Genomic DNA, 26,405 nt, shown 5'->3' with positions numbered 1-26,405 from the left:
TCTCTATTCGAGACGAAAGTTGAAATTTCATCTGTTGATGGGAAGAACTAGGAAACCAAAGCAATTTAAACAATTAAAAATTGCATTTTAATTCTACAAATATACAATAGAGAAAAATAAATACGTCAAAGACGTCAGTCCCTGCTTATGTCACAAGGTCCTCTCCTCTGGAATGACACGTTCATGGTATGAGGTGGTGGCGGACACAGCAGCTACAGTATAGTTGGGCGCAATGCTCGGGCCTTGAACACTTGTCCTTAGTATCTGGCATTCAGTCTCTCAGTTAGTCACTTAGAACTTGAGGCTAAAGCCGGGCCCCGCTGCAGATGCCCCCTGATTGGTGGTGGTGAGGTGAAACCCGGTGTCCTTGAGATCATCATCGCCCTGAAATAAAACAGAGGAGGATATTGAAGTAATACCTAGCGGTGACCCCCACAAACGTATGTCATAATTATAGGTTGAGATCCCAAAACCCAGGCACCTACCTTCTTTGTATGTGTATATTCTGACCTAAGTTTGTTGAGACTTAACCATCTGGATACTAGCGGCTAGTATATAACAGTGTGTGAATAATATAATACTAAGGCTTATATTTTAGAATGCCTAATGACGTAAAAGAGGGAATAAACTTGGAAGAAAGCTTCAGTCTCAATTGAGAATCCTGATGCTGTGTTTACACGAAACGATAATTGGCCCGATCGTACGATTAACGATGTTGGAGTACCAATGTTTTTTTTAATAAAAATCAGCATTTAGACGGTACGCTATATCGTACGGAAAAATCTTTTGCGATCGCTTAAGCCTCTCTCACACATTGGTTAAAATCGGCGAACGACTGTTCACAAGGAACAATCTGCGAATTTTTTGCGAATGATCAACGAGGATTTGAGAACTTGTTCAAAGATCAAAATAAACGATTTCTCGCTCGTTTGATCGTTTGCTGCGTTTACACGTACGATTATCGTTCAAATTCGATCTTTATCGCGCAAATTTGCACGATAATAGTTACGTGTAAACGCAGCATAATAGCTCTCAATGTCTGGATAATACACCTGGTTAGGATTCATCTGTTTCCTTGATTCTTAATGTCCACATTAATCATTCCATTACAGCAGGAAGGTGAAGCCCTGGCTTCAAGACACTACATCCACACTAATCATAGGAAGAATCAGATTCCCAAGCTCACCAATTGGCTATAACCGAGTCCTCCCTCCGGGGGCCGAGGGCTGGTGCCACGTTTCACTCTCTGCTGTTCACTTTTTGCTGGCCATGTGGGGAACATGGACGGGTCTATTGGTAAGGGGGTCTCGCCGAAATATTCATGCTTTAAGCCATCTTCAGCAGTAATTCTTTTAGCAGGACAGTAGGTCAGGAACCTGAGGGAAATAACACAACATTACTTGGGTGGTAAAAGGAACCAGTAACAGTCACTGTCCCCAGATCCCCCTCAGCGTTAAAGATCAATGTCAGACTGATGAGAATGAAAAGGGGCCTGAATGATTTACTTGTTCATGAGGTCGAATCCCTGGTCTGACAGCAGAGCCCCAAATCTCTTCCGGAGGTTATTGTACGGATATTCAGAAAAAGTCATCTTCTTGACAGCTGGAAGCTCATTGTAACCTGGCCAGATCTTCTCACTTGGGGTGCCGAGATCCTGGGGGGGGGGGGGGGAAATACAACTGTATAAAAATACAAAAGGAGGAACATGCTGCATCGACATTGGTTAGTCAAGTTGCTATGGCTGCAAGGTTATAATGTTGGTTTCCAAGCCATTATAGTCCATGATCAACCATACAGCACCCTGCAAAAAGCTGTGCAGAGGCAAAGAGACACAGCGACACAGTGGTTCCTAAGCCTAATGTCACCCGATGGATGGGTCACCATTAAATGTGGTGTGTGTGATCCTCTATAATCACAATCAGCCTTACCTTAAATATCTTGTTGATCTGATCAATCTCAGATTTTCCTGGGAAGAGAGGCTTCTGGGTCAGGAGTTCACCAAATATACAGCCCACTGACCACATATCTATGGCTGTGGAGTATTCCTGTGTACAGAATATGGAAACAAATATGTCTTGTAATGAAACGATTTCAGAACATTATTATACATGCTTTCAGTGTTCAAATACACGCACCTTAGCGCCAAGCAGAAGTTCGGGAGCGCGATACCACAGGGTGACCACAATGGGAGTATAAGGCTTTAGAGGTGAGCCATATTCACGGGCTAAACCAAAATCTCCAACCTGCAAAATATAATACTATTAATAAACAAAGTCCTGAAAACAGTCAGGACCAAATGTATACACACATACATTAAGATAGATAAATAGATAGAGTAAGGAAATTTAAATACATGTGGGCCTATAGAGGGGGACTTGACAACTAATTGTTTAGACTGTAGAGGGCACTGTGGCCTGCACTCACTAGCCGGGGCCACTCGCCAATGTAGAAAGGGGTGCAGCTCCTACTCTGTTCTAGCTATTGACAAAGATTGGTGGCAGGATGACCCTGGACAGAGGCCTTACCTTTAATATACCAGCATGACTGAGCAGCAGATTGGAAGTCTTGAGATCCCGGTGAAGAATCCAGTTATCATGTAGATGACGGACTCCCCTTAGCAGCTGAATCATAAGCGTCTTGACTTCACCTGTGGATGGAGATGTAGAAAAGATAGTTTGTTACATGTTCTTTATTAAACAAACTCCACAAAACTTACTGGAGGGATTATGGTTTAAGGAGTTAACTTCCAATTCTTCGTTTTTTAAAAATATTTACACCCTAATGTAGCCTTACAACCACATTGAGATTAAACTAGGGATCAGGAACACAATTATACTTGTAGAAGTGAGGTGCCCCTTCCCTTTAACTATTCTATGCGTCATGGGTCTCAAATCTGCAACCCTCTCCAGCTGTTGCAAAACTAAAATTCCCATCATGCCTGGACAGCACAAAGCTTTGGCTGGCTAGGCATGATCAGAATTAGTTTTGCAACAGCTGGAGGGATGCAGGTTTGACACCACTGCCTTAAACAGTCACACCTAGATGGCCTACCATAAGGCTAGGTGTAAAAACAGCAGAGCACGTTTCTGGCACTTAATAGCTTCAATAGGTCCATAGTTGATCTGAATGGGTATTATATATTTCCATGCCTGCAGCAGTATCAGTCCTTACAGCTCCTGCCCTTTCACATCTTAGAGCTCAGGAACTGCTGCTCAGTGGGACATAGTCACAGAGAAATGTATTCATATACATTAAAAACCAAACAATGCCTCAATTCATTCACCTGGCAGGAAAGGCTGCTTCATAGTCTCCATGAGGCTTTTGAGATCGTGCTCCACATAGTTCATTACAATGTAGATTTTGTCCATATTACTCCCGACGACAATTTCCTGGGCAGAAAGAGAAGCGGCTTAAGTAACAGGACACAGGAGCTGAATTTTCCATAAATAAGACAGTAAATAACCTGTGCAGCACGTGTGTGTATATGTAACAGTGCGACCGCAAAACACTTGAAATCAAACACCCTCATTATCCTGCGGTACATATCATTCCAGCTGTCATCAGAAGCAAAGGTCTGGAATAACAACCAGCAGGAAATGTTTGAGGCTACAAACCAACAACTATCATTAACATGTGGGGAAGGCAGACAAAAAAAAAAGCCCGCTTAAACAACAAGTAATGTTTGTAGCCTGACAATGCCAGACACGATTACAGCAGTACTGTTTTTGATGCTTACCCGGACCCTGACAATATTCTCATGCTGGGCTTTTAATATGGTGTTGATCTCTCTGAGGGATGTTATAGGGAAGCCTTCCTTCTCTTTTTCCATCTTTAACCTCTTCAGTGCAACAATTTCATCTAGAAATCAAGAAAAAAAAAATCTTTCAATGATACTCTTTAACTTACAAATGTATTTAGCAGTGACAACAGTGCCCCTAGTGGTCAAAGTGTAAAAGTACAGTTTTCTATAAAGCTGGGAATTATACGTGTGTGCACACTCAAATACACTATTCTCTTCTTTCTGGTGTGGGATATCCAGGAAGCCGTAATGGAGCAGTAAAAGTATGAGCAGCACGTCTCACCCAATCCAACATGGAATCGCTTTAGGCTATGTTGCCAACATGTTTGAAGCCTATGCTTGGCACATATATAGAAAAAGCTCCTGGCATAAACACCAAATGTACCCATATTTCATAACCTAATGGCGGCCAAAACTTAACAGTAAAGTTGACTTCCAATGCGAGTGTAGTAAGAAGCATACATGATTTGGAGCACTAATAATGACCTACCTTTATTTCACCTGTCTATGCTGTAAAAACTGAGAAAATTTAAGTTTATTGGTTACAGCTGAACGGCTTATTCGTGCCATAAATCACATTACTGTGAGTGCTGTGCAACAGTCGCAGCAGGAGACACTTTTCGCCCTTTCTTGTCTCCAGTTCAGGTGCGGTTTGCAATTAAGCTCCATTTACTTCAAAGGAACGGAGTTTGAAACCAATCCACCCAATCTAGAGATAGGAGAGGGGGAAAAGTGGCCATGTTTTTGTAGCACTGGATAACCCCTTTAATGTTCCTTTGGCCTCCACTGGGCAGACATAGACTGGTATACCTTTTGCAGTATGGACTAGCATAGCAGATTAATACATTTTTACACACCCGTCTTCTTGTCCTTTGCTCTGTACACAACTCCATAGGTCCCTTCCTCGATCCGGTTCAGGCACTGAAACTCCTCTACACTGCGACAGCCCTGGTGAGAATAAGGAAACAGCGGTTAGTAGTAAAGCATCAGACCAAGAGAGACGTCTGTATTTTACATGCATGTCCCTCAGTTACCGCACATACCTGTAGTGCTGGAAGATATTTAGGCAGCTCCTGCTTTAACTCAACAGGTGACATAACTGGAGAATCGGGGACATATTCACCATCTGTCTGAGCGTTTGAACGTGGGCTAGCATTTCTAATTTCTTCTTCCTCCTCTTCTTCCTCCTCACTCTCAGGGGAGTCATGATCAAATCTGGACTCTGTGACTGCAAAATAAAGACTCTCTTACTGACAAGACCAAAGCCAACACGCTGAACAAACTGCTAATATACTTAAGGCATACCTGTCATTGGGAATCCTCACCTGATAGTTGTGCAGCTGTTCCTGCCGCTGCAAGATCGGGTACTTATGGCAACAACTACACTGGCAGGAGCGACTGCACACCAATCGGGTGACGATTCCTAATGACATATGTTTTAAAGGTTTAACCAGGGGGAGGCGGGGGTTGCAGGGACTAAAAACCTAATAAAAGGTTATAAAGTCCTGATGCCTTGGCTTAAACTGTGATAGTGAGGCGAGTACTATGTTGCAACAGCGGCATGCGGATGAAACAACATGGCCAATGTACACCATATTGCCGAAGTAAACCACCATGGTTTTGTCTGCATGCGTCTGTCACAACATAGTACCTGCTCCATAGTCAGAGGCGGTTTCCTTATAGTCATGGGAGAAGGTATGGCGCTGAGATGGTAGGACTATTTAATACTATTCTTAACACCCCAAGTTCATTTGCAAAACCTCATCTGTGAAACTGAATACGAGAGTGTCCTGATGCCTCAGGTGTTAGTAGCTTTCTGTATCAGCAGCACAATTTGCATGGTCACTGGTAGCAGTACGTGAAGCACCTCTAATGCAAACTGCAGGACAGTCATGGCCTGCACACTACAGCTTCCTATGATCATGGACACAATCACTGCTTCCTTATAGTTGAGGTTCCATACGAAAAATCTTTTGGGGGGGGGGAATTTATGAAGACAGGCATACTTGCACGCGTCTTAGTAAATCTGGTTGGCCGCCAAAGCGTTCCATGATCACGATTTACTCTTGCTTGCAGGCATAAATCATGACAAATTAGGTGCTCCTTCCCGCCTTGCCATCGGGCGAGCGGGGAATATGGCAGGCATACGCCAGGGAGAAGGAGCAAATCTGTGCCTTTTCCCTGGCATACGCCCCTGACGGACTTCTCATAAATGTCCCCCTTAGTTCTCACATTTTGCCAGTACAGGTAGTCACTATTAAAAGAAAACCAAGGCTGCTTTCTTTTAGTAGCGTCCCCGCTCGTCCTCAGTTTGTGTGTGGTATTACACCTTAGCCCCACTGACTTGAATGGAGCAGAGTCGGTACCAAGGTTCTATTTCTGGATAAGCCCTTTTTTCCCATGTATAACCTATAATGTCTGTGTAACAATGATGTGGGAGAGGTACGTCACTATTTGTTTCAGGATCATCCTATCTACTTCAGATTGTAGAATATGTGACTCTTACCAACAGGAACGTGATTCCCATTCTCTCGCTCCTCATCTTCACTCATCTCTTCATCGCTGACTTCCTCTGCAAAATAACCAATAAGATCAGATGTATAAATAATAAATGTCCTTTCATGTCTTTAACAAAACAGGTTTGCAGGAAGTAAGCAGATGTTAGCATAGAATATGAATCATCGCTCTTCTTTAGTAAGGAATCAGCATGACATCTGAGATTGGACTATTTGTTCCCACGCAATTTACGCCTCCATCTTCCTAGCAATAAGCTGCATTTAGTTGAAGTGTTGTGATATACGTGTCACAGTAATAGCTGTACACTTATAACATTACTACCTGCAGTCTGTTCTGAAGCTGCCTCCGAATTGCTTCCCGTCTCCTCCTCTTCTTCCTCTTCCTCCTCCTCTTCTTCTTCCTCCTCTTCTTCAGCTTCCTCTGATTCCTCAGAGCTGGTCTCCTCCTCTTCCTCTGATCCAGAAGCAGACCCTGCTAAAATGACATTGAAAGCAAATGCTGTCAACACATAATATAGGCAGAGCAGACGAGCGAAAAAGACGGACACAACATATTGGATTGGCAGTATAATCATTCCAACCTGGTCCAACATGCCTGATATAATACTGTAAGGTGCTGTGTCTGTAGATCCTATATGTAGGAGGACAGTGATCCCCAACCTGTGGCCATGACAGACCCAATGGGAGATGCAGTTTTGTAAGACGTGGGGAGCCACAGGTAACAGACCACTGTAGGAGGTCATAACCCTTTATGGTTGTGGAAGACCATGGAGCTACCGCCATTTTGATAACTATGATTTTAGAGAGGTTCCCACATGTTAATAAGCCCTATTACAGTATCTAAGCATAAGAGTGTGGTCCCCTGCAGCATATCTCCTAGTTTTCTCATCTATAATATTAAGCACATATTTTTTACAGCACTTTACAGTCTCTTTACTCCCAACAATTTAAGGCATATCCTCCCCCTTGTGGTGGTTGTGATTTCAGTCACTTAAAGAGAAAGAAGATCAACAATAAGAGACCGCGCAAGCTTCAGTACCTGAGGAGGATTCTGCAGAACTGGTTTTCCGCTCGCTGTCGCTGATATCTTGCAAGTCAGACAAGAGATCCCTCACATCGGGTCTGTCCTCTTTCACTGAGAGAAGCAAAAGCAACACAGTTGTGATACTAATTCAGGGTGTGTATGTTCTATGTAGTAAAGGAAGTGTATAGCTTGCAGGCAGCTAAAGGGGGCGCCTTATAAGAAACAATCCCCATCAAGGGCATCCTTCTGCCGTGTGTGTGTGTATATATATATATCACATGGTGTAGCCAGTCAGCACAGCAGTAGCTAAACTGGCTACATCTCTCACTTGCCCCTAAACAAGCCAAGGGTCAAAAAGCTGCATCCCAGCCTGTATTGCCATTCCCTCTGTGTGCAGATACTTTCAGTGCAGAGAGGACAACAATACAGCATGGGATTCAATAATAGTGGTACAGCCCATACCCCCCCACACCCCTGTCCTGTTTCTTCTGGTCTGTGAACATGCTTCTGCTCCTGCAGTTCACAGACTGGGAGACAGATACATGCTAAGCAGGGCTGTCGATCAAATGACTGCCTTGCTCAGGTACGCGCACGGGATTGGGACTTCAAGTGTCTCAACTCTTTTTTTTTTTTAATGAAGAAAGGTTTCGGCCAGTATAACAGGGAATAAGAAATAATGCAAACAGCGCCCCCTGGTGTTAAAGTATAGGCTAGGTTTAAAACACATTAAGGCCAAAATACTTAATTAAAGAATATTTCAAGATTGTCAGTAAGCCCAGGATCTGTTGTTTAAAAAAACATTATAACAGCTACTCTTTAAAGAGGACCAGTCAGCCCGGCTAAGGTGGCGGAGCCCGACATACTTAACCCTCCCTTCAAGTCCCACTCCTGGACCACAGCCCGAAGCTGAGTGCACCTGTTATGCAAATCATTAGAGATGTCCTTGCAGCCCTTGTTTCATACATTACCTGTCCGGCCTGCAGGTCTCCTTCTCCCGATCCCGCGTGGCAGCATCGGCTTCGGAGCAGGGCTGTCTGAACTGACAGACCGCTCAGCCAATCACTGGCCGTGGCGTTTCTGGCCAGTGATTGGCTGAGCGGTCTGTCAGTTCAGACAGCCCCGCTCTGAAGCCGATGCTGCCGCGCAGGACCGGGAGAAGAAGACCTGCGCCCGGACAGGTAATGTATGGTTCTGCCGAAATAGTTGGTCGCCGCCGCACACCGCTATTCAACCGTAGCGATGCCCTGGTGGCGAACAACGATTTTAGGTCTGAACCTAAATGAACGATCAGCCGATGACACGATCATTGGCTGATCGTTCTCTCTATTCCACCGAGCGAAAATCGCCCGAATTGGGCCGATTCGGCAGATTATCGCTCCTGTGGAATAGGGCCCTTAGCCAGGCTGACAGATTCCCTTTAAACAGCACATGCTGCACCGTAAATCCAATGTATCAGTGTATTACACAGATGCATTGGATCCTCCAATTGATTTCTGCAGCGGCTCTCCACCTTGGATAAAAGATTGGGCGTTTTTGAGCAGGAAGCCTCAAATATTACATCCATGTGTCCAAACAAGGACAGTATGGGAAATGCCAGATATTTCTCTTCCAATCATTATTATGCATCACCTTGTTTCCTCACATCTCCAGCCTCCGCCCTTTCCCGTTGCTGTCGTACAGGGCTATGGCTGCGGTAGTTGGCTTTATTTTTGTCTCCATGCTCCTCTCTTGCTGTTCTGTGATGAGCGGTTACTGGAGAAGGGCAAAGTGTCAGGAGAAAATGGAAATGAGAGATCTGCACGGCAATGTAAAGGCTCTATGTATTATGTACATTAAGTTTCATCTTTATACAGCGGCCTTCTAACATACTTCGTAAGGATCTTGATAAGGAATTAGAAGCATTAGAAGTGCTGACAAGCTGCAGAAAACAAGGCTTCATGAGACACGAGCAATCCTGTGACCAGGCTGCACAAACAATCGCTGGATCGTTCATGCAGCCCATTAGATCCATTACTAAGAGCCACACATCAAAAAATTTTATGGCGGCACACCGTCGTGAACGATAATTTATCATTTTGTCAGATGATCACCTCTTACAAGGGCCAATTACCAAGAACAGGGGTTCAACATGCGCCCAAGTAAAGGGAAACAAAGAGAAATGATCTGTTCCGATCACATACAGAACGTTCCCATTCACGGACAGTAGGCAGAGATCATAGAAGCTGACGATTAAAGGTACAGACTGTTTAAAGGAATTATTAAGCTTTATATACAAGAAAATGCAAAACCCAGGGGAGATTTTAGGACTATTGTTATTGATGATAAATCAGATGTGGAGGCACAGGGTCCTGGAGGTCCAATGTGCCTGGGATGTTCATCATGTGATACTTGGCAGCACGGACGGCTTCAGAAGCGAAACAGTTTTATAAGCATTCTACACTCTAGCAGAGAACTGCCTCCCCGCCACCTTTCGACTTCCTGAACCCGATAAAAGGCTGTGTGTGATAAAAGGGATAAACATAGTATGCCAGTGTAATATGCAGCAGCGTAAAGCCTGTCAGTGCAAGGTTTCTGGTCAAGGTGATCTAGGATCTGAGCAGATGCATGCAAGTCGTTTACAATTCAATACCAATCAAAAAGACGATTGTATAGAGCAGCGCAGCATATGTATGAAGGAAACGCCTGAGTACTAATATCCTACTTTTTGGGGGGGCATCCTTGCAACCATCTCCAATGTAGTTAATGGGGTACTCCGGGCGGGGGTTATTTTTGGGGTATGGCTGGGTAAGGGGTGCAAATAGAGGCCGCCGGTCACTTGCGTCCATGGTTCCAGCACCAGGTCCCATATTGTGCCGCCCTATTCTCCCTTGACGACGGCGCTTCCTGGTCTGAGCTGCGGTTTGAGACGTGATGTCTCAAGGCAGCTCAGCTATTCAGCGGCCGAGGCGGGACTCCGCTCCGACCGCTGAATAACTGAGCTGCCTTGAGAGGTCACGTCTCAAGCCGCAGCTCAGACCAGGAAGCGGGAGCTGGACGGGAGAACGGGGCAGCTCAATATGGAACCCGGCAGCCTCTATTTCCACCCCTTCCCCAGCCATACCCTAAAAATAACCCCAGCTCGGAGTACCTCTTTAAAAAGCTTACTTCAAAATTAAATATGATCACCTATCCTGTCAAGAGGTAACTAACTCATTAGTGGCTGTCAGGCCCCTGGGATCCCCATGGATAACAGAAACCGAGGTCTCTGGGTGGAATGAGGTGGAGGCTGGGCATGTCTGCTGCTCCATTCACCCATGAAACAAGAGGCCTCTATTCTTGGGATGATTGGGGATCCCAGCGGTGGACGGTACACATCAGCTAAATGAAAACTTGGGGTAACCCCCTATAATACACAGCAGAGAAAAGACAAACCGAAAAGAGATAAATGAAAGAAAATGATTTACAGAATGCCAAGGCAATCGTGTGTTCTCCAGTATTGCTAATAACAGTGGTTAAGGAAGGCTCTGTCAGCAGATGTGTCGTATTTGTCAGCCAAAACAGCACAGCGACAGGCGCTGCAAACCCCTGAAATCCCGTCGGCCTCCGAATAAGGTCAATCGAGCACTGCTGGCATTTGCCACTTCAACGGCCCTATGTTAACGGACTAGACAGCCATACCCACACATTACAGCAGCGGCTGTATTTCAACGTTTTAGACCCTAGTGACACGTCCATATAATATATGGTCTGTATATGGATTGTATACTACGGATCGGATCTCCCGACATCAACATTCATAATGATGTTGGGGGCTCCGAACTGTTAAAGTGATGCTGTCGCTTAAAGAGTCACTGTTCACAGCAGTTGTGCCCCATCTAACAGCTTGGGAGAGGAGGCCAAACTGCAATGAAGCCACGCCTAGTTGACACTGTCAATCAATTAAATGAAGCAGCTTTAGAGCATAGAGATGATACGGACAAGTTTTATGCAGATAAATATATCAAATGTGCAGCATCTAAGCTTGTGGATGGTGTGGTGAACTACTATTATTTTAAAGTGTCACTGTCGTTTTTTTGTTTTGTTTTGTTTTTTTGCAGAAATCAATAGTCCAGGCGATTTTAAGAAACTTTGTAATTGGGTTTATTAGGCAAATCTGCCATTATCGGCATTCAAAAAGACTTTCCCCAGGTCCCCCCCCTCTCTCATCCACTGCTCATTATCAGGAAATCTCGACTCTTTTACATCAGTCGGATCCTGTATGTTCTATGAAGAAGGGAGGGGAAGGATGAGGAGGAGGGAGATTAGTCGCCAGCAGAGAACAAAGGATTTTACAGCGGGAACTGCATGAAAGAGGTGTTCAGAGGTCAGTGCTGACTTAAGCTGTAGCTGTAAATTAACTCTTTGTTGTCCTGTTTTGGTGCCTCATCTCCATAAAAGAACCATGAAGACGGGGGGAGATCGTCAAACTGCTTTTTCATGATAAAAAAATGCATTTTTTGGGCTAATAAACCCAATTACAAAGTTTTTTTTTTTTAATCGCCTATACTATTGATTTCTGCAAAAAAAAAAAAAAAAAAAAAAAAGGAAAACGACAGTGACACTTTAAATTTCCGCACTACTGTTCTGACAGCTGTTCAGAGCTCCCAGCATTATATTGAATGTTGATCTTGGGAGTTCCAAGGTCCAGTCTGTAGTATACAGTCCATGCACTTCTGTAATATACAATCTGTGCGTGTATAGGGCCTTACTAACAATGCACAAATCAATCCATGAAACACTGGTTGGAGTCAGCTTGTCTGGCTAAGAAAGGGTTAAGAAGATACAATGCAGTACAGTAATGCTACAAAAGTTAATGCCAAAAAAATGGTTTAAAAAGCCAAAACTTACTTTGTGTGCTAAACTCTACAAGTATTCTTGAATCTGCACTGTACTGCATTTTCTCAGTCTCTTGCAAGAGCCCTGGCTTCCTGCGTTCAGGAAGCGCAGATCCTGCGAGCCCTGGAAGGCATGTTGTACAGGTTGGAACACTAAATTGCAATGCAAGACTATGAATTACAGGTATTACTACTACTATTGCAGAGAGGAAAAAGAATGAATCAAGGTGGTTATCCAAGACTGAAGGTTATCCCCTAGCAAGAAGATAAGGGAAAACAAGCTGATCTGTGAAGAGACGACCACTGAGACCCCCACCGATCACAAGAATGGAGATGCCTTGTCACCAGAGCGCATAATAATAAATAAATTATATATATATATATATATATATATATATATATATATATATATATATATATATATATATATATATATATATATATATATAAAGATTAGTGAATGGAGCGGTGAACAAGCATGGACACTGCCGCCCCATAGGCTGGGTTCACACTACATTTTTGCATTCTGTTTTTGTCCTGTTATTTTTTTTTGTGTGTGCGCGCATCCATTTTTAATCCCTTTTTCCATTGACTTCCATTGTAAAAAAAAAAAAAAAAAAAAAAAAAAAAAAATACTTTTTTTTAACAGACACAAAAATGAGGTCGACTACGTTTTTGTGTACGTAAAAAAAACGATCCGTTTTGATTTTTTTTTTTTTTTTATAATGGAAGTCAACGGAAAAACGGATCAAAACGGATGCCACAAATGCATCCTTTTTCGCATCAGTTTTTCATCCGTTTTTTTGCAAAAACATAGTGTGAACCCAGCCTTAGTCTTGTGGGGACAACTGACCTCCACTCTGATGGTGCAGAAGCCCCAACAGCCAGCCGGTGATCCCCTATGTTGTGGAGAGGGGATAACTAATTTTACTTGGCTCTAAACGTGTAACAAAGCTGAAACTGACAGAACCACGTTGAACAATTTTTTTTTATATTCAAAGGGTCCCCAAACACAGTGCTCATCAGGTTACGCACTGCAGGACCCCCAGCAAACGACGGTGATCTGAGTGATAACCTAGCTGTATGTAAGCGTTCTAACCTCATGGAGGGCAGCAGAAATGATTACACAGTGCCTGCCTAGTGAAACCAATGAGCCATTACTATAACCCACTGATGGGAGCTGCTCCCCGATGTGACTGCAAAACCACCATTAACTCAGAATTCCCTCATGTTATCTAAATAGGCCTGAGTAACACATGCGTAATCCTGCCCGCAGTCATGGACATTACTACAGATGTGCACCAATAGCCGTCCGCATTAGCATGGACCCATTCATTCAGAATAGGGGATCTCTGCCATATAGTGGCAAATATGGGTGTGTGCAGGGCCATAGAAAAGAATGGGTCCTAATGAAACTTCTTACTCCAACTAGTCCTTTGTGCATCTAAGAGAGTGGGATTCATGCTGCGCACATCATGGGTAGATTGCTGTTCACTCAAACTGTCTGCTCCGTACTCAAACACTGCTCTATGGATGGTATGAAAAACTAGAAGGGCACTCACCATAAAACTTGACTTTTATTGTGGTTGCATTAAAAACGATACATTGTATTCAGGCGACCCAGACGCCAGCACCTTGCGGTAAATCTACGTGACAGCCGTTTCGCGAGCGTAAGCACGCTTCTACAGACGTCTGTAGAAGCGTGCTTACGATCGCTTAACGGCTGTCACGTAGATTCACCGCAAGGTGCTGGCGTCTGGGTCGCCTGAATACAATGGATCGTTTTTAATGCAACCGCAATAAAAGTCAAGTTTTATGGTGAGTGCCCTTATATTCTTCTATTTTTTCATACTGGATCTTACACTAGAACTTGAATTTCTAAGGAGGAGCACCCCATACCCCTCTTTTTCTGACTAAAGGCAAAATCTAATGGAATATCCTAAAGGGACACTGTTCACACTACCTTAGTGCCGATCGCTGTTTTTCAAAGTGAAACTGCTCTATGGATGGGGTACATGAAGTGTCCCTAAAGCGAATGTACCATCAGTTACATTCGCCTCAAGCTTTGTCCATGAATAGAACATTGCAGGAAAGACAGTGCTGTGGTCCTTTTTTTGAGCCCCGGCCTGGTTGCTGCGTAAGGCGCCGGTCTATTACCGCACATCAGCCCAGAGGGATGAAACCCCTTGCCCCTCTATGACACTGCTTCATTGATTCTAATGGAGATGCATCACAGAGGGGCGGGGGTTTCATTCCACTGGGGGTGGGCCGCCAGGCTTTCAGTGCTTTAGCCTTTGGCTGATGCTCGGTAAAAGACCAGCGTCATGGGTGGGAATCGGGTCACGTTTAAGAAAAGGACTGCGGCACTGCCTTTCCTGCGCCGTTCTATTCATGTTCAATGCTTAAAGCAAAAGTACATTCGCTATAAAGGGGTTAACCAACATTTGCAAGAAAGTGGACATGTTTTTCAACAACACGACATGTTTTTCGACAACAAGACTAGTCTCCAGTTTGGGTGCAGGTTTTGTTACTTGGTTCCATTGAAGTGAATAAAGCTTAATTGCAAAACACACCTGACCTAGGAGACAAGAGTGGTGCTGTCTCTGGAGGAAAGTGCCATGTTTGTCTAACGCTGGAGAACTAGAGATGAGCAAACTGGGTTCGGGTTAGAGCCGATCCGAACCTGAACGTTCGGTATTTGATTAGCTGGGGCAGCAGAACTTGGATAAGGCTCTAAGGTTGTCTGGAAAACATGGATACAGCCAATGACTATATCCATGATTTCCACATAGCCTTAGGGCTTTATCCAACCTCAGCAGCCACCGCTAATCAAATGCCGAACGTTCGGGTTCGGATGGACTCGAGCATGCTCCAGGTTCGCTCATCTCTATGGATAACCAATTTATTGAAGTCTATAGGAAAAACCCAAATATTATTATAATATATTATACAGTATAAAAAGCATGGCATTATTTGGGTAGTCCTGTGGTGGAGGGCTCCAAAGCCTCCCCTAATTCGTCTGTTTGATGTGCAAATACAGCGCCAGATAAAGAAAAAAAAATTATCCAAAATGGCAAAGGCATCACTGTGTACACTGCCAGCAAGCGGACACATTTGTAGAGAACACTCATACCTATTTTTTATTTTATTTTTTTCCAGAAAACTTTAGGTGTCAGTCAAGTTTTAATTGCTGGGCGTCCAGATCACTGAAATGAATAGGCAGAAGGGCTCCGCTGTACACTAAGAACCTATGGATGTGATTGGCCCTGCTGAGGGTTAGCAGTGGACAGGCCCATAGAAAGGCTAGGAATATGATAAACCAGCCACTTGAAGCAAACCCTATCACACAGCCTAAAGGGCAAAGCTGTAAAGCACTCAGCCGCAAGCAGAAAAAAAAGGAACCTCAGCACCCAGGCCTATAAAAAGGAGTCTGCTGAATCAACAGTTACAGGTTAGGCCCTGTTAACATTGTGGTTTAAATTTTTTCTAATGGAAACCACAATGCTTTAATATACAAAAGATACCATCAGAGCTCAACAGGCCCTCCAGGGCCCTCAATACCTGTCGGGCAGCCGCTTCAGGAATGCCCCTCGTGCACATTCACTGGCTTTCCGTAATCTGATGTAACTTGTCTGGACTTGGGAAGGCAATGAATATTAGTGAAGGGGGTATTCATAAAGAAGCTGCCTGGGGGGTGGATCTGGCCCGCTCCCAGTGCACCAAAGCAGCTAATCTGAATATGGTTTCGGACAATGGTGCAACCAATTTTGATTAAATGATTAAATTCAGAGTGAAGAGCTCTACAAAGAAATACTAGCAAGTCAGACAGTGATGGCTAACTGTGACACTCCAGCTGTTGCAAAACTACAATTCCCATCATGCCTGAACAACCAAAGATACGGCTTTGACTGCCCAGGCATGATGGGAATTGTAGTTTTGCAACAGCTGGAGTGTCAAGGTTAGCCATCACTGAAGCAGAGACTAACCAGGTCATAGTAATACTATTTAAGGAGGATCTAACTCCATTTTGTCACTGGAGTGTATTCAACTAGAGTAACATGCAAATGCTGTACCCAGTGCCAAAATGACATGAGAGTTAAGGTGCAGGCATGACTACCTTCTCTCCTGGCCTCCCGTCCTTTGCGCCTCTCCTCTGCTCTCCTCTGACGCTCCTTTAGTTCTCTTTGCTCTTTCTGCTGTTCCCTCATTTTCCTCTCACGCTCCCGATTCCGTTCAAGCTGTTCCAGACGGTCGCTGGAAGACAGAGGAAAATTCCTTTAAAGTTAAAGGAATAGAAAATATCATTTGGTTAGAAGGGTCCCCTGAGGAGAAACTTTCTCTGCAGCCATTCAACACATGAGGCTCAGAATTTCTAGGAAATCTACATCAAACATTCTTATTTATTGCTTTATATGCAGAAAATGATGAGTGACAGAAACCTCTGCAAAAACGTAAAGGGGTACTCTGGCATTTTGTTTTCCCTTTCAAATCACCTGGTTTCAGAAAATTACATAGATTTGTAATTTACGTCTATTTAAAAATCTCCAGTCTTCCAGTACTTATCAGCTGCTGTATGTCCTGCAAGAAGTGTTGTATTCTTTCCAGTAAGACAGTGCTCTTTGCTGCCACCTCAGTCCTAGACAGGAACTGTAGGAAACGTTTTCTATGAGGATTTCCTCCTGCTCTGGACAGTTACCGTCACAGACAGAGTTGGCAGTAGAGAGCACTGTGTCAGACTGGAAAGAATACATCACTTCCTGCAAGACGTACAGCAATTAAAAAGTACCAGAAGACAGGGGGAGGGGAAACACTGGAGTACCCCATTAAATCACCATTAAAGCTCACTGTCACTTAAAAAAAAAAAAACTTTTTGACAGACATTGGTTGGGTACTAAGGATCAGATTTATCAAAGGATGTAACATAGAAGCTGGTGTATATTGCCACCAATCACAGCTCGGCTTTTACCTTTACCAGATTTGATAGCTGAGCTATGGGTATTTTACATCAGTCCCTGTTACACCGTTTGATACATTTAACTAAATATAGCCAGGCATATTGTGTGGTCGAGGGCTTCACTCCCTGGCTCGCTGCTCCATCCGTGTTGCTGCGGTATTCAGGCTACATACATTTACTACAAAGCCCAACTCTTGCACCAAGACTCACTGAGTTGGGTTTTGTAGTAAATCTAAGGATTTACAGAGAGAACCAAGATGTGAAGCGCTTAGCAGAGCTCTTCATTTGGCTGTCTAACAATCAGTACAGTATAAACACTTAGAACCCAACCAATCAGAATGCCTGACATGTCAGTATGATATGTAACACTTTAAAGAAAATCCACATAATATATGTAAGAGATGAAGTATAATAACTTAAAATTTACAAAATTGGTTTGTTAGATACAAACTGCCCCCAAATTACATCACCCCCCCAAAAAGCAGTTTCATCTATAACCTGTATCAAAAGACCTGGCAAGCAGGGATAACGGTGGTCAACACAACTATTAAATAGATGCCCAATCCTTAGAACAGGAATATATACTATATACGCCACGCTAGAGATTGCCGTTTAATAAGTGGATCATTCTTACAACCCCTTAAAGGGGTTATTCAGGATTAGAAAAAACACAGATTTACACACCTCTATTCTCAGGTTGTGTGTGGCATTACAATTCATCTCCATTTACTTCAATGAGCTGCAAAACACACACCCCAAACTGTGGACTGTGTGCCGTTTATGGAAGAAAGCAGCCATGTTTTTCTAAGCCTAGATAATCCCTTTAGCAGCTAAGGGTGCCTTTACACAGAGATTTATCGAACAGATTTTTGAAGCCAAAGCCAGGAACAGACTAAACAGAACAGGTCAAAGATAAGACTAAGATTTCTCCTCTTTTCAAATTCAATCCTGGCTTTGGCTTCAAAAATGTATCCAATAAATGTCTCCATGTAAAGGCACCCTTACGGTTTCTAAAAGGTAGAACCAATTCTGATCTGACACTTCATCTATCAGTACCCGACTCGCCCTTACCGTTCTCTTCTAGAATGCTCCCTGGCCAGCTCCCTCCTCTTCTGTCTCTCACGCTCACGGCGAACTTTATCTTGTTCCTCTCTGTGTCTTTTTCGTCTTTCATGCTCTCTGTCCTTCTCTTTGACACGGACATATTTTCCTGTTTAAGAGACATCACAAGGCGCTCAATGCTAGCTGTCAATCTTACACTACCCATAGTCAACCACCGACACATAGCACTGAAGGGAATATTTACATAGAAACACTGGTCTAGCCACAAAAGAATAAAACTGTTATTGACAGCAACTGAGTATCAGGTCCATAAAAGAAAGTTGTCAGAACACAAGGCACCACGACCTGCTTGATACGATGCTGTATGAACACATAGTAAACTATATTAGGAAGATTGATTTAAGTTAGTTATCCAGGCTTAGACAAACATGGCCACTTTCTTTGAGAAACAGCACCTCTCTTGCCCTCAGTTTGGGTGTGGTATTGCAGCTCAGTTCCATATATGTGAATAGAGTTAAACTGTTATAACACCCACAACCTGAGGTCAGGGGTGGTGCTGTTTTTGCAAGAATGTGGCTGTGCTTTTCCTAATCCTGGATAAACCCTTTAAAGCCAATGCACCACTAGGTACATCGCTTAGTGTTTTTTACATGAACAGGTTGGAGTGGGGATATCAGTGCCACGGTCCTGTTTTTGAACCACAGCCCAGTTCCCGTGCACAGCAACGTTTATTCTCGTGCACCCGCCTAGCATGAAGCACTGGGGGCTGGCCCACTGGCCCATGGTGTAACAATCTCCTCTGCTCTCTGTGACACAGCTCCATTAATTCTCATACAGGCCCGTTCTTCTCTCCCTGAAATTACAGAATTATTTCCATAATTCACAAGTACCTCCGGCACCTTCAGCAGAGTGGCTGCGGTGTCTACGTTTCTCTTTCCTCTTCTCATCTTTTCTGTGGTGAGATTTTTCTTTCCGAGAAATTTGTTGAGGAGGTTTAATAGCCAAAGAGTCGTCTTCTTCACCTCTGAGAATAAGAAAAAGAATACAGAGGAAGGAAATGAAACACCAGTCTTACTAAGGGTTCTGTTCAGTCAGCCACAATATGGCAGACGCCACCTGCTATTTCATCACTTTTTGGCTTTAGTCTTAGTTTTTATTTACAAATGTCAATAGATTAACAAATTATATCCCGTCGTAATTTTTTTTTTTTAGGAAAAATAATATTTAGATAAATATACGGTAAGGGTAGCTTCACTTCACACGTACCGGATCCACAGTGGATTTCACACTGCGAGTTTGCAGCACAATCAGCTGTGGATCCTGGTAGTGTGAAGGTCTATGGGTCACATACCCGCAGCAGAATTTTCATTACGCTGCCAGTATGTGACCCGGCGTTTTTAACCCCCCCCAAAGCCCCCGGCACGGAGCATACTTTGCAGCGCCAAGCAGGTAATTTATGGTCCAGACTGGGGGGTTAAAGAGGCTGGGTAACATACTGGCAGCAGAATGAAAATTTCGATGTAACTTCATAGACCTTCACACTAACAGGATCCACAGCGGATTTCGCTGCAAGCTCGCAGCGTGAAATTCGCTGTGGATTTGGTACGTGTGAAGCTACCTTTAAGGAGAAATAGTGTAGAAAGATAAGGGCACTCACCCAGTTCTGGTGTATCATCTTCAAGCTTTATTACATAAATAAGTGCGATAAAAGTCCGATCGCGCACTCGGTCGGAGCAGACGCCAAACCAACACTGCTATGTCATGATGGCCATTTCGCGCGCATGCGCGCTTCCTCGGAAGCATGCGCGCAAAATGGCCATCATGACATAGCAGTGTTGGTTTGGCGTCTGCTCCGACCGAGTGCGCGATCGGACTTTTTATCGCACTTATTTATGTAATAAAGCTTGAAGATGATACACCAGAACTGGGTGAGTGCCCTTATCTTTCTACACTATTCCTTCTAAACTGTATGTGAAGTTACGTGCATTTAAAGGAGCACCCCCAGGTGTATCGGCTATAGCCCCCAGCACGCCCAGGTTGATTGCCTGTGCCTGAATATAGAAGTAGTGCCGGTGAACTTCTACATACGTACCTTTAAGGAGACACATTTTACCTTTCATATATCTGTCCCCACTTTCAGAAAAATGCTTTAAAAGGGAACCTGTCACCACCCGTGCTGGGGCAGAGCCCAGCCGACCCCTGTGGATATCGACTTTGTGGAAGCAGTAAGTATGTGTCTGCACCGGGGGGTTGGCCGTGGCTCTGCTCCGGCAAGGGGGGGGGGGGGGTCGGAGCGGAGAGGCGCTGCAGGCCTAGGGCGTGCACACTTCTTTAACATAGCGCTGCTGGATTAAAAGATGTCTTTTTTGGAGAATAACTCCATCAACAGTCGAACAAACCCATGAACACATCTTGGATTAAAGGCGGCTTTCTGACGGTACAAATGGTCACAAATTCACTTTAAAGAAAAAATTTGAATTACATGCTATACACACTTGACCATTTGTCTGTACCTGTCTTCCATTGAATCTTCGCGCCTGTAGGGGGAATTTCTAATAGTAATCTCCATTCTGTGATCTCTCAACTCCCCTTCTTCCAAGGAATCTCTCTTGGAATCACGATCATCAGCCTGGGAAAGAAGCAAAAAGGTGACATTAACTGAAGGCGATTACTATACACAGCAAGAAACAGGTTTCCTTTGTTTTTTCTGCCCTCAACTGGTAAATGAGCATTTATAAACTGATCCTATTGTGTATAGGTTACAGAATGAAACTTAGAGGCCTGATGGCGTCAAGTACTTAAAGCATATCAAATATTTAAACAAACTAGAGAGAAAGAACAAAAGGACAGACGCGCTACGTAGCGTACGCTCTGCCCTGTTATCTCTGCTCTCACTGCTACTGTTATGGTAGACAGAATTATAATGGAGCCTATGGAACTTCTGGGAGACTTGATTGCCGGAAGTTCCACAGACTCCATTATAATTTTGTCTATTGATACTTTAGCAGTGAGAGCGGAGATGTCAGGGCAGAGCAATCGCTGCTGGGTGTGTCTGCCTCTTTGTTCTAGTAATTGGCAAGAGCATCAGCACGCTGACCCCCCCCACCAATACAAACTTCTGGTATGTGGCTATGACATGTCAGAAGTTTGCTTAAAGTTAATGTACCATCAGGCCCAAGCTGAAGCACTGAAAGTGGGCTGACCCACCCCAAGAGGGAGGAAACCCCCACCCCTCTATGATACGGCTCCATTGATTCTAATGGAGACACATCATGGAGGGACAGGGATTTCCTCCCGCTGGGGATGTGTTGGCCTGCTTTCAGTGCTTCAGCCCCAGCCTGATGGTACATTCCCTTTAAATTATAGGTATGTTTTTAAAGGGATATTCCACCTTACATGACAACAGAACATGGAGATAGGGGAGGGGTTGGGAGGTAGTGAGATTAAAAGCTGCAGTATAGAATTTGTATAGTAGATGATGTATGGAGGCAAAATATACATACAACATGTGGATTTACCCCAAAGCCGGATTCACTCATAGTTTTTGCTCAGTATTTTTCGCCAATTTTACATCAATCCTTTCACGCGCTTCTTACATTTTTTGGATGTTTAGACTCTGATTTTTCTTCTTGCTCCTTCCTTCTTTTCTTTTCTTGCAAAATTTCATCCAGCGTTTTCACTTTCCAGTTGTCTTTTTCATCCCCCATTTGGAGTGGGTCAACCTAAAGAAACACAAATTATGTCATTTACTTTGCAGGTTGTGAGTTTACAAAAAAAGGTTGAAAGGGAGTTTCTGAAGTAGATTCAATGGGAAGGAGCCTGATCAGTTGTTTGTCACGTCACACAGTCTCCAGGTGCCCCCTGTGTAAAAGGTGGCAGTCTCCAGGAACCCCTGTGCTGTGTTCTCTCGCCCGCCGGATCGCATGTCCCGCCGCGGTGTCCTCCGAAGCGCAGCATGATGTCTCCTCAGAGCTGGAGTAGAAAGATGGTCGGGGAGGAGGTGGATGACAACACTGAGGAGCTCATGGAAAAGAATAACAGGGACGTGGAGGAAGATGTGGTCATCCAGGTTGGGGGCACGTACTTATGTAGGAGGCAGGACGGCACCTAACATGAGTGACCGCCATGTTTGTATACATTGCTACATACTCCACTCTGTGTATATACCGCTAAATTATAGCAGTATATGAACAGAGTGGAGTACATAGCAATGTATACACAAGGGCAGAGTACACAGCAGTATATACACAGGGTGGAGTATATAGCAATGCATACACAAAGGAAAATTAAACAGCAGTATATAGCAGCTACTCCACCATGTCTTTATACTGCTGTGTACTCTTACCTTGTGTATACACTGCTATATACACTCAACTATGATATAGCAGTATATACACAGAGTGGAGTATATAGCAGTGAATATATATGGTGGTGTATATAGCAGTATATACCCCGAGTGGGGTATACAGCAGTGTATACATATGGTGGTGTATATATAGCAGTATATACACAGAGTGGAGTATATAACAGTGTATATATATGGTGGCGTATATAGCAGTATATACACAGGGTGGAGTATATAACAGTGTGTATATATGGTGGCGTATATAGCAGTATATACACAGGGTGGAGTATATAGCAGTGCATACACACAGGGTGGAGTATATAACAGTGTATACATATGGTGGCGTATATAGCAGTATATACACAGAGTGGAGTATATAACAGTGTATACATATGGTGGCGTATATAGCAGTATATACAGAGTGGAGTATATAGCAGTATATACAGAGAGTGGAGTATATAGCAGTGTATACATATGGTGGCGTATATAGCGGTATATACACAGAGTGGAGTATATAGCAGTGTATACATATGGTGGCATATATAGCGGTATATACACAGAGTGGAGTATATAGCAGTGTATACATATGGTGGCGTATATAGCAGTATATACACAGAGTCGAGTATATTGCAGTGTATACATATGGTGGCGCATATAGCAGTATATACACAGAGTCGAGTATATTGCAGTGTATACACAGTGGAGTATATAGCTGTATATACACAGTGGAGTATATAGCTGTATATACACAGAGTGGAGTATATAGCAGTATATACACAGAGTGGAGTATATAGCAGTATATACACAGAGTGGAGTATATAGCAGTATATACACAGAGTGGAGTATATAGCAGTATATACACAGAGTGGAGTATATAGCAGTATATACACAGAGTGGAGTATATAGCAGTATATACACAGAGTGGAGTATATAGCAGTATATACACAGAGTGGAGTATATAGCAGTATATACACAGAGTGGAGTATATAGCAGTATATACACAGAGTGGAGTATATAGCAGTGTATACACACGATCAGAGGGATCCCAATGGTCATAAGTGTCAAACTACAATTCCCATGAGGCTTTGCTTGTCCCAGCATGATGGGAATTGTAGTTTAGCAGCAGGAAGGCTGTGAGTTTGCCATCAGTCGCCTTATGAATTGGGGTAACCCGTTAAGCTTCCCTATACTTAGCTATAGGGATTGTGGGGGCCCCGGGGCTATAGCACCGAGTGACCCCTCCAGTATACAGCGCCACTCTCTGGTGCTGGTCAGTAATCACAACCTATTCACCTTCCGCCTCTTCATTCCTGTGATAAGTCGGGGCCCCTGAAGTCCTGAATAAAATCAATGACGCCACAGACCTAACGATCCCGGCATCCGGTATAGGCCGCAATCTATGGCAACCGCTGTATTCTCCCGGTGAGGCCTCCTCCCCAGTCCTAACCGCATCACACGGAGCAGATCACACAGAAGACTCATACACACACAAAGAACGAGGAAACAAATGCGATTTACCTGTAGTTTTCGCTCTCGCTCCGCCTCTCACCGTCCCGCGACCGACACCAGAACGAAACGAGGCGCAACGGCGCGCACTGATGACGTCACTTCCCGCTTGTAGCGCGGCGCTGTCTGACGTCTGGAACGCAGGACAATGGAACGGGCACTAGGTGGCGCGCGTGCGCAGCGGATTCTGCGGGAACTCATTTACGTCAGCACGCTATTGCTGAACACAATGACAACTGTGTCACTATGTAGTTGTGGCTGAAGAGAGTCACTTCTGTCACATCATAAGTATTTCTACTGAAGTCCTTACCTTATAGAAGCGATGGACCTTCAGCCCTCCAGCTGCTGCAAAACTACAATTCCCATCATGCCTGGACAGCTAAAGCTTTGGCTGTGCAGGCATGATTGGAATTGTAGTTTTGCAACAGCTTTAACCCTTTGAGGACCAGGCCCAAAATGACCCAGTGGACCGCGCAAATTTTGATCTTAGAGTTTTCGTTTTTCCCTCCTCCCCTTCTAAGAGCTCTAGCACTCTCAGTTTTCTATCTACAAGGCCATGTAATGGCTTGTTTTTTACAGGAATAGTTGTACTGTGTAATGGCGTCTTTCATTTTACCATAACATGTATGATGGAATTCCAAATATATTATTTATGAAGATATAAATTGGTGAAATCGTAAGAAAGAATGCAATATGGTAACGTTTGGGGGGTTCCTGTGTCTACGTAATGCACTATATGGTAACAGCGACATTATACAATTATTCTATAGGTCAGTCCGAACACAACCATATGCAGGTTACACAGATTCTCTAATGTTATATATATTTTTTTATGAAATCCTTTTTTTTGGCAATTAAATATTAATAAAATGGGCCTATTGTGACGCTTATAACGGTTTTATTTTTTCACCTACGGGGCTGTATGGGGTGTCATTTTTTCCGCCGTGATCTCTAGTTTTTATTAATACCATATTTGTGAAGATCGGACGTTTTGATCACTTTTTATTGATTTTTTTTAATATATAATGTAACATAAAATCGGTAATCTGCGCACTTTTTCACTCTTTTCGTGTACGCCGTTTACCGGTCGCAATCACGCTTGTTATATTTTAATAGATCGGACAATTACGCACGCTACGGTATATTATATGTTTATCTATTTATTTATTTTTATATGTTTTATTTATATAATGGGAAAGGGGGGTGATTTAGACTTTTATTGGGGGAGGGGTTTTGGGGTAGCGTAATAGTGTTTTGAACTTTTTTTTTTTTACACTTTTGAAGTCCCTTTGGGGGACTTTTACATCCAGTACTTTGATTTTTACACTGATGATTGCTATGCCATAGGCATAGCATTGATCAGTGTTATCGGCGATCTGCTCATTGAGCCTGCCTGTGCAGGCTCAGTGTAGCAGATCGCCGATCGGACCGCACGGAGGAAGGTGAGAGACCTCCGGCAGTCCGTTTCAACGATCGGGACCCCCGCAGTCACACTGCGGGGGTCCCGATCGGTAAGTGACAGGGGACTCCCCCTGTCACTTACACTTAAACGCCGCGGTCGCGCCGCGATCGCGGCGTTTAAGGGGTTAATGACACGTGGCAGCGCGATCGCTGCAGCGTGTCATTACCGGTGAGGTCCCGGTTGCTGATTGCAGCCGGCCCCCACCTGCTATGAAGCGCGCTCCGCTCCGGAGCGCGCTTCATAGCGGGAAAAACACCCAGGACGTAAGGTTACGTCATGGGTCGTCTGGGGACAGACTTCCATGACGTAACCCTACGTCCAGGGTCGTCTAGGGGTTAAAGGGGTTATCCAGCGCTACAAAAACATGAGCACTTTTCCCCCCTCTCTTGTCTCCAGGTCAGGTGTGGTTTGCAACTAAGCTCCATTTACTTCAATAGAACAGAGTTTCAAAACCCCACCCAATCTGGAGACAAGAGAGGGGGGAAGTGGCCATGTTTTTGTAGCACTGGATAACCCCTTTAAGGCCCAAGGTTCCCATCCCTGCCTTACAGGGCATCTATGGGACAAATGTGGCCGCCACATGACAACTTCCTTTTGTTGTGTTAGGGTGGGTTCCAATTGAGGAATTATCGCGGATAAACTCTGCGGGACTCCGGCTGTACGCGCGCCTTTCCGCCGGCTCCATAGACACCATTCTATGGGCCGGCTGATTCCTCATTCCGCCAAAAGAATTGACATGTCAGTTTTTTCGGCGGAATCCGGATTAAGCCGGTCCATAGAATGGTGTCTATGGAGCCGGCGGAATTCCGCGGAGTTTATCCGCGAGAATTCCTCAATGTGAACCCACCCTTATATTTGTATGAAAGGCTAGGGGGCTCCATGGA

General features: G+C 44.1%; 1 protein-coding gene across 7 annotated transcripts; it reads right to left on the bottom strand.

The window, feature by feature from the left end:
• Window positions 1-64: 64 nt before the first annotated feature.
• Window positions 65-24,178, bottom strand: LOC138768538 (cyclin-dependent kinase 11B). Of its 7 annotated transcripts, none has more exons than XM_069946421.1 (21): window positions 24,072-24,178; window positions 21,805-21,930; window positions 20,722-20,837; window positions 19,099-19,232; window positions 18,218-18,356; window positions 16,310-16,467; window positions 12,206-12,316; window positions 8,969-9,091; window positions 7,355-7,450; window positions 6,638-6,790; window positions 6,306-6,371; window positions 4,843-5,027; window positions 4,657-4,747; window positions 3,737-3,858; window positions 3,284-3,389; window positions 2,526-2,647; window positions 2,136-2,243; window positions 1,929-2,045; window positions 1,506-1,654; window positions 1,187-1,376; window positions 65-384 (listed from the first exon to the last, which is right to left on the bottom strand). In XM_069946421.1, the coding sequence occupies exons 2-21, from the start codon at window positions 21,913-21,915 to the stop codon at window positions 292-294; spliced, it is 2,490 nt and encodes an 829-aa protein (XP_069802522.1). In that variant the 5' UTR covers window positions 21,916-21,930; window positions 24,072-24,178; the 3' UTR covers window positions 65-291. The 7 variants fall into 7 exon arrangements, with proteins under 7 accessions (XP_069802522.1, XP_069802523.1, XP_069802524.1 ...); XM_069946422.1 differs by having other exon boundaries at window positions 6,638-6,787; XM_069946423.1 differs by having other exon boundaries at window positions 16,310-16,446.
• Between the last annotated feature and the right edge of the window lie 2,227 nt (window positions 24,179-26,405).

This window comes from Dendropsophus ebraccatus, chromosome 12 (assembly GCF_027789765.1).
Source record: "Dendropsophus ebraccatus isolate aDenEbr1 chromosome 12, aDenEbr1.pat, whole genome shotgun sequence".
Taxonomy (NCBI): Eukaryota; Metazoa; Chordata; class Amphibia; order Anura; family Hylidae; genus Dendropsophus; species Dendropsophus ebraccatus.
This window is presented reverse-complemented; position numbering and strand designations above follow the sequence as displayed.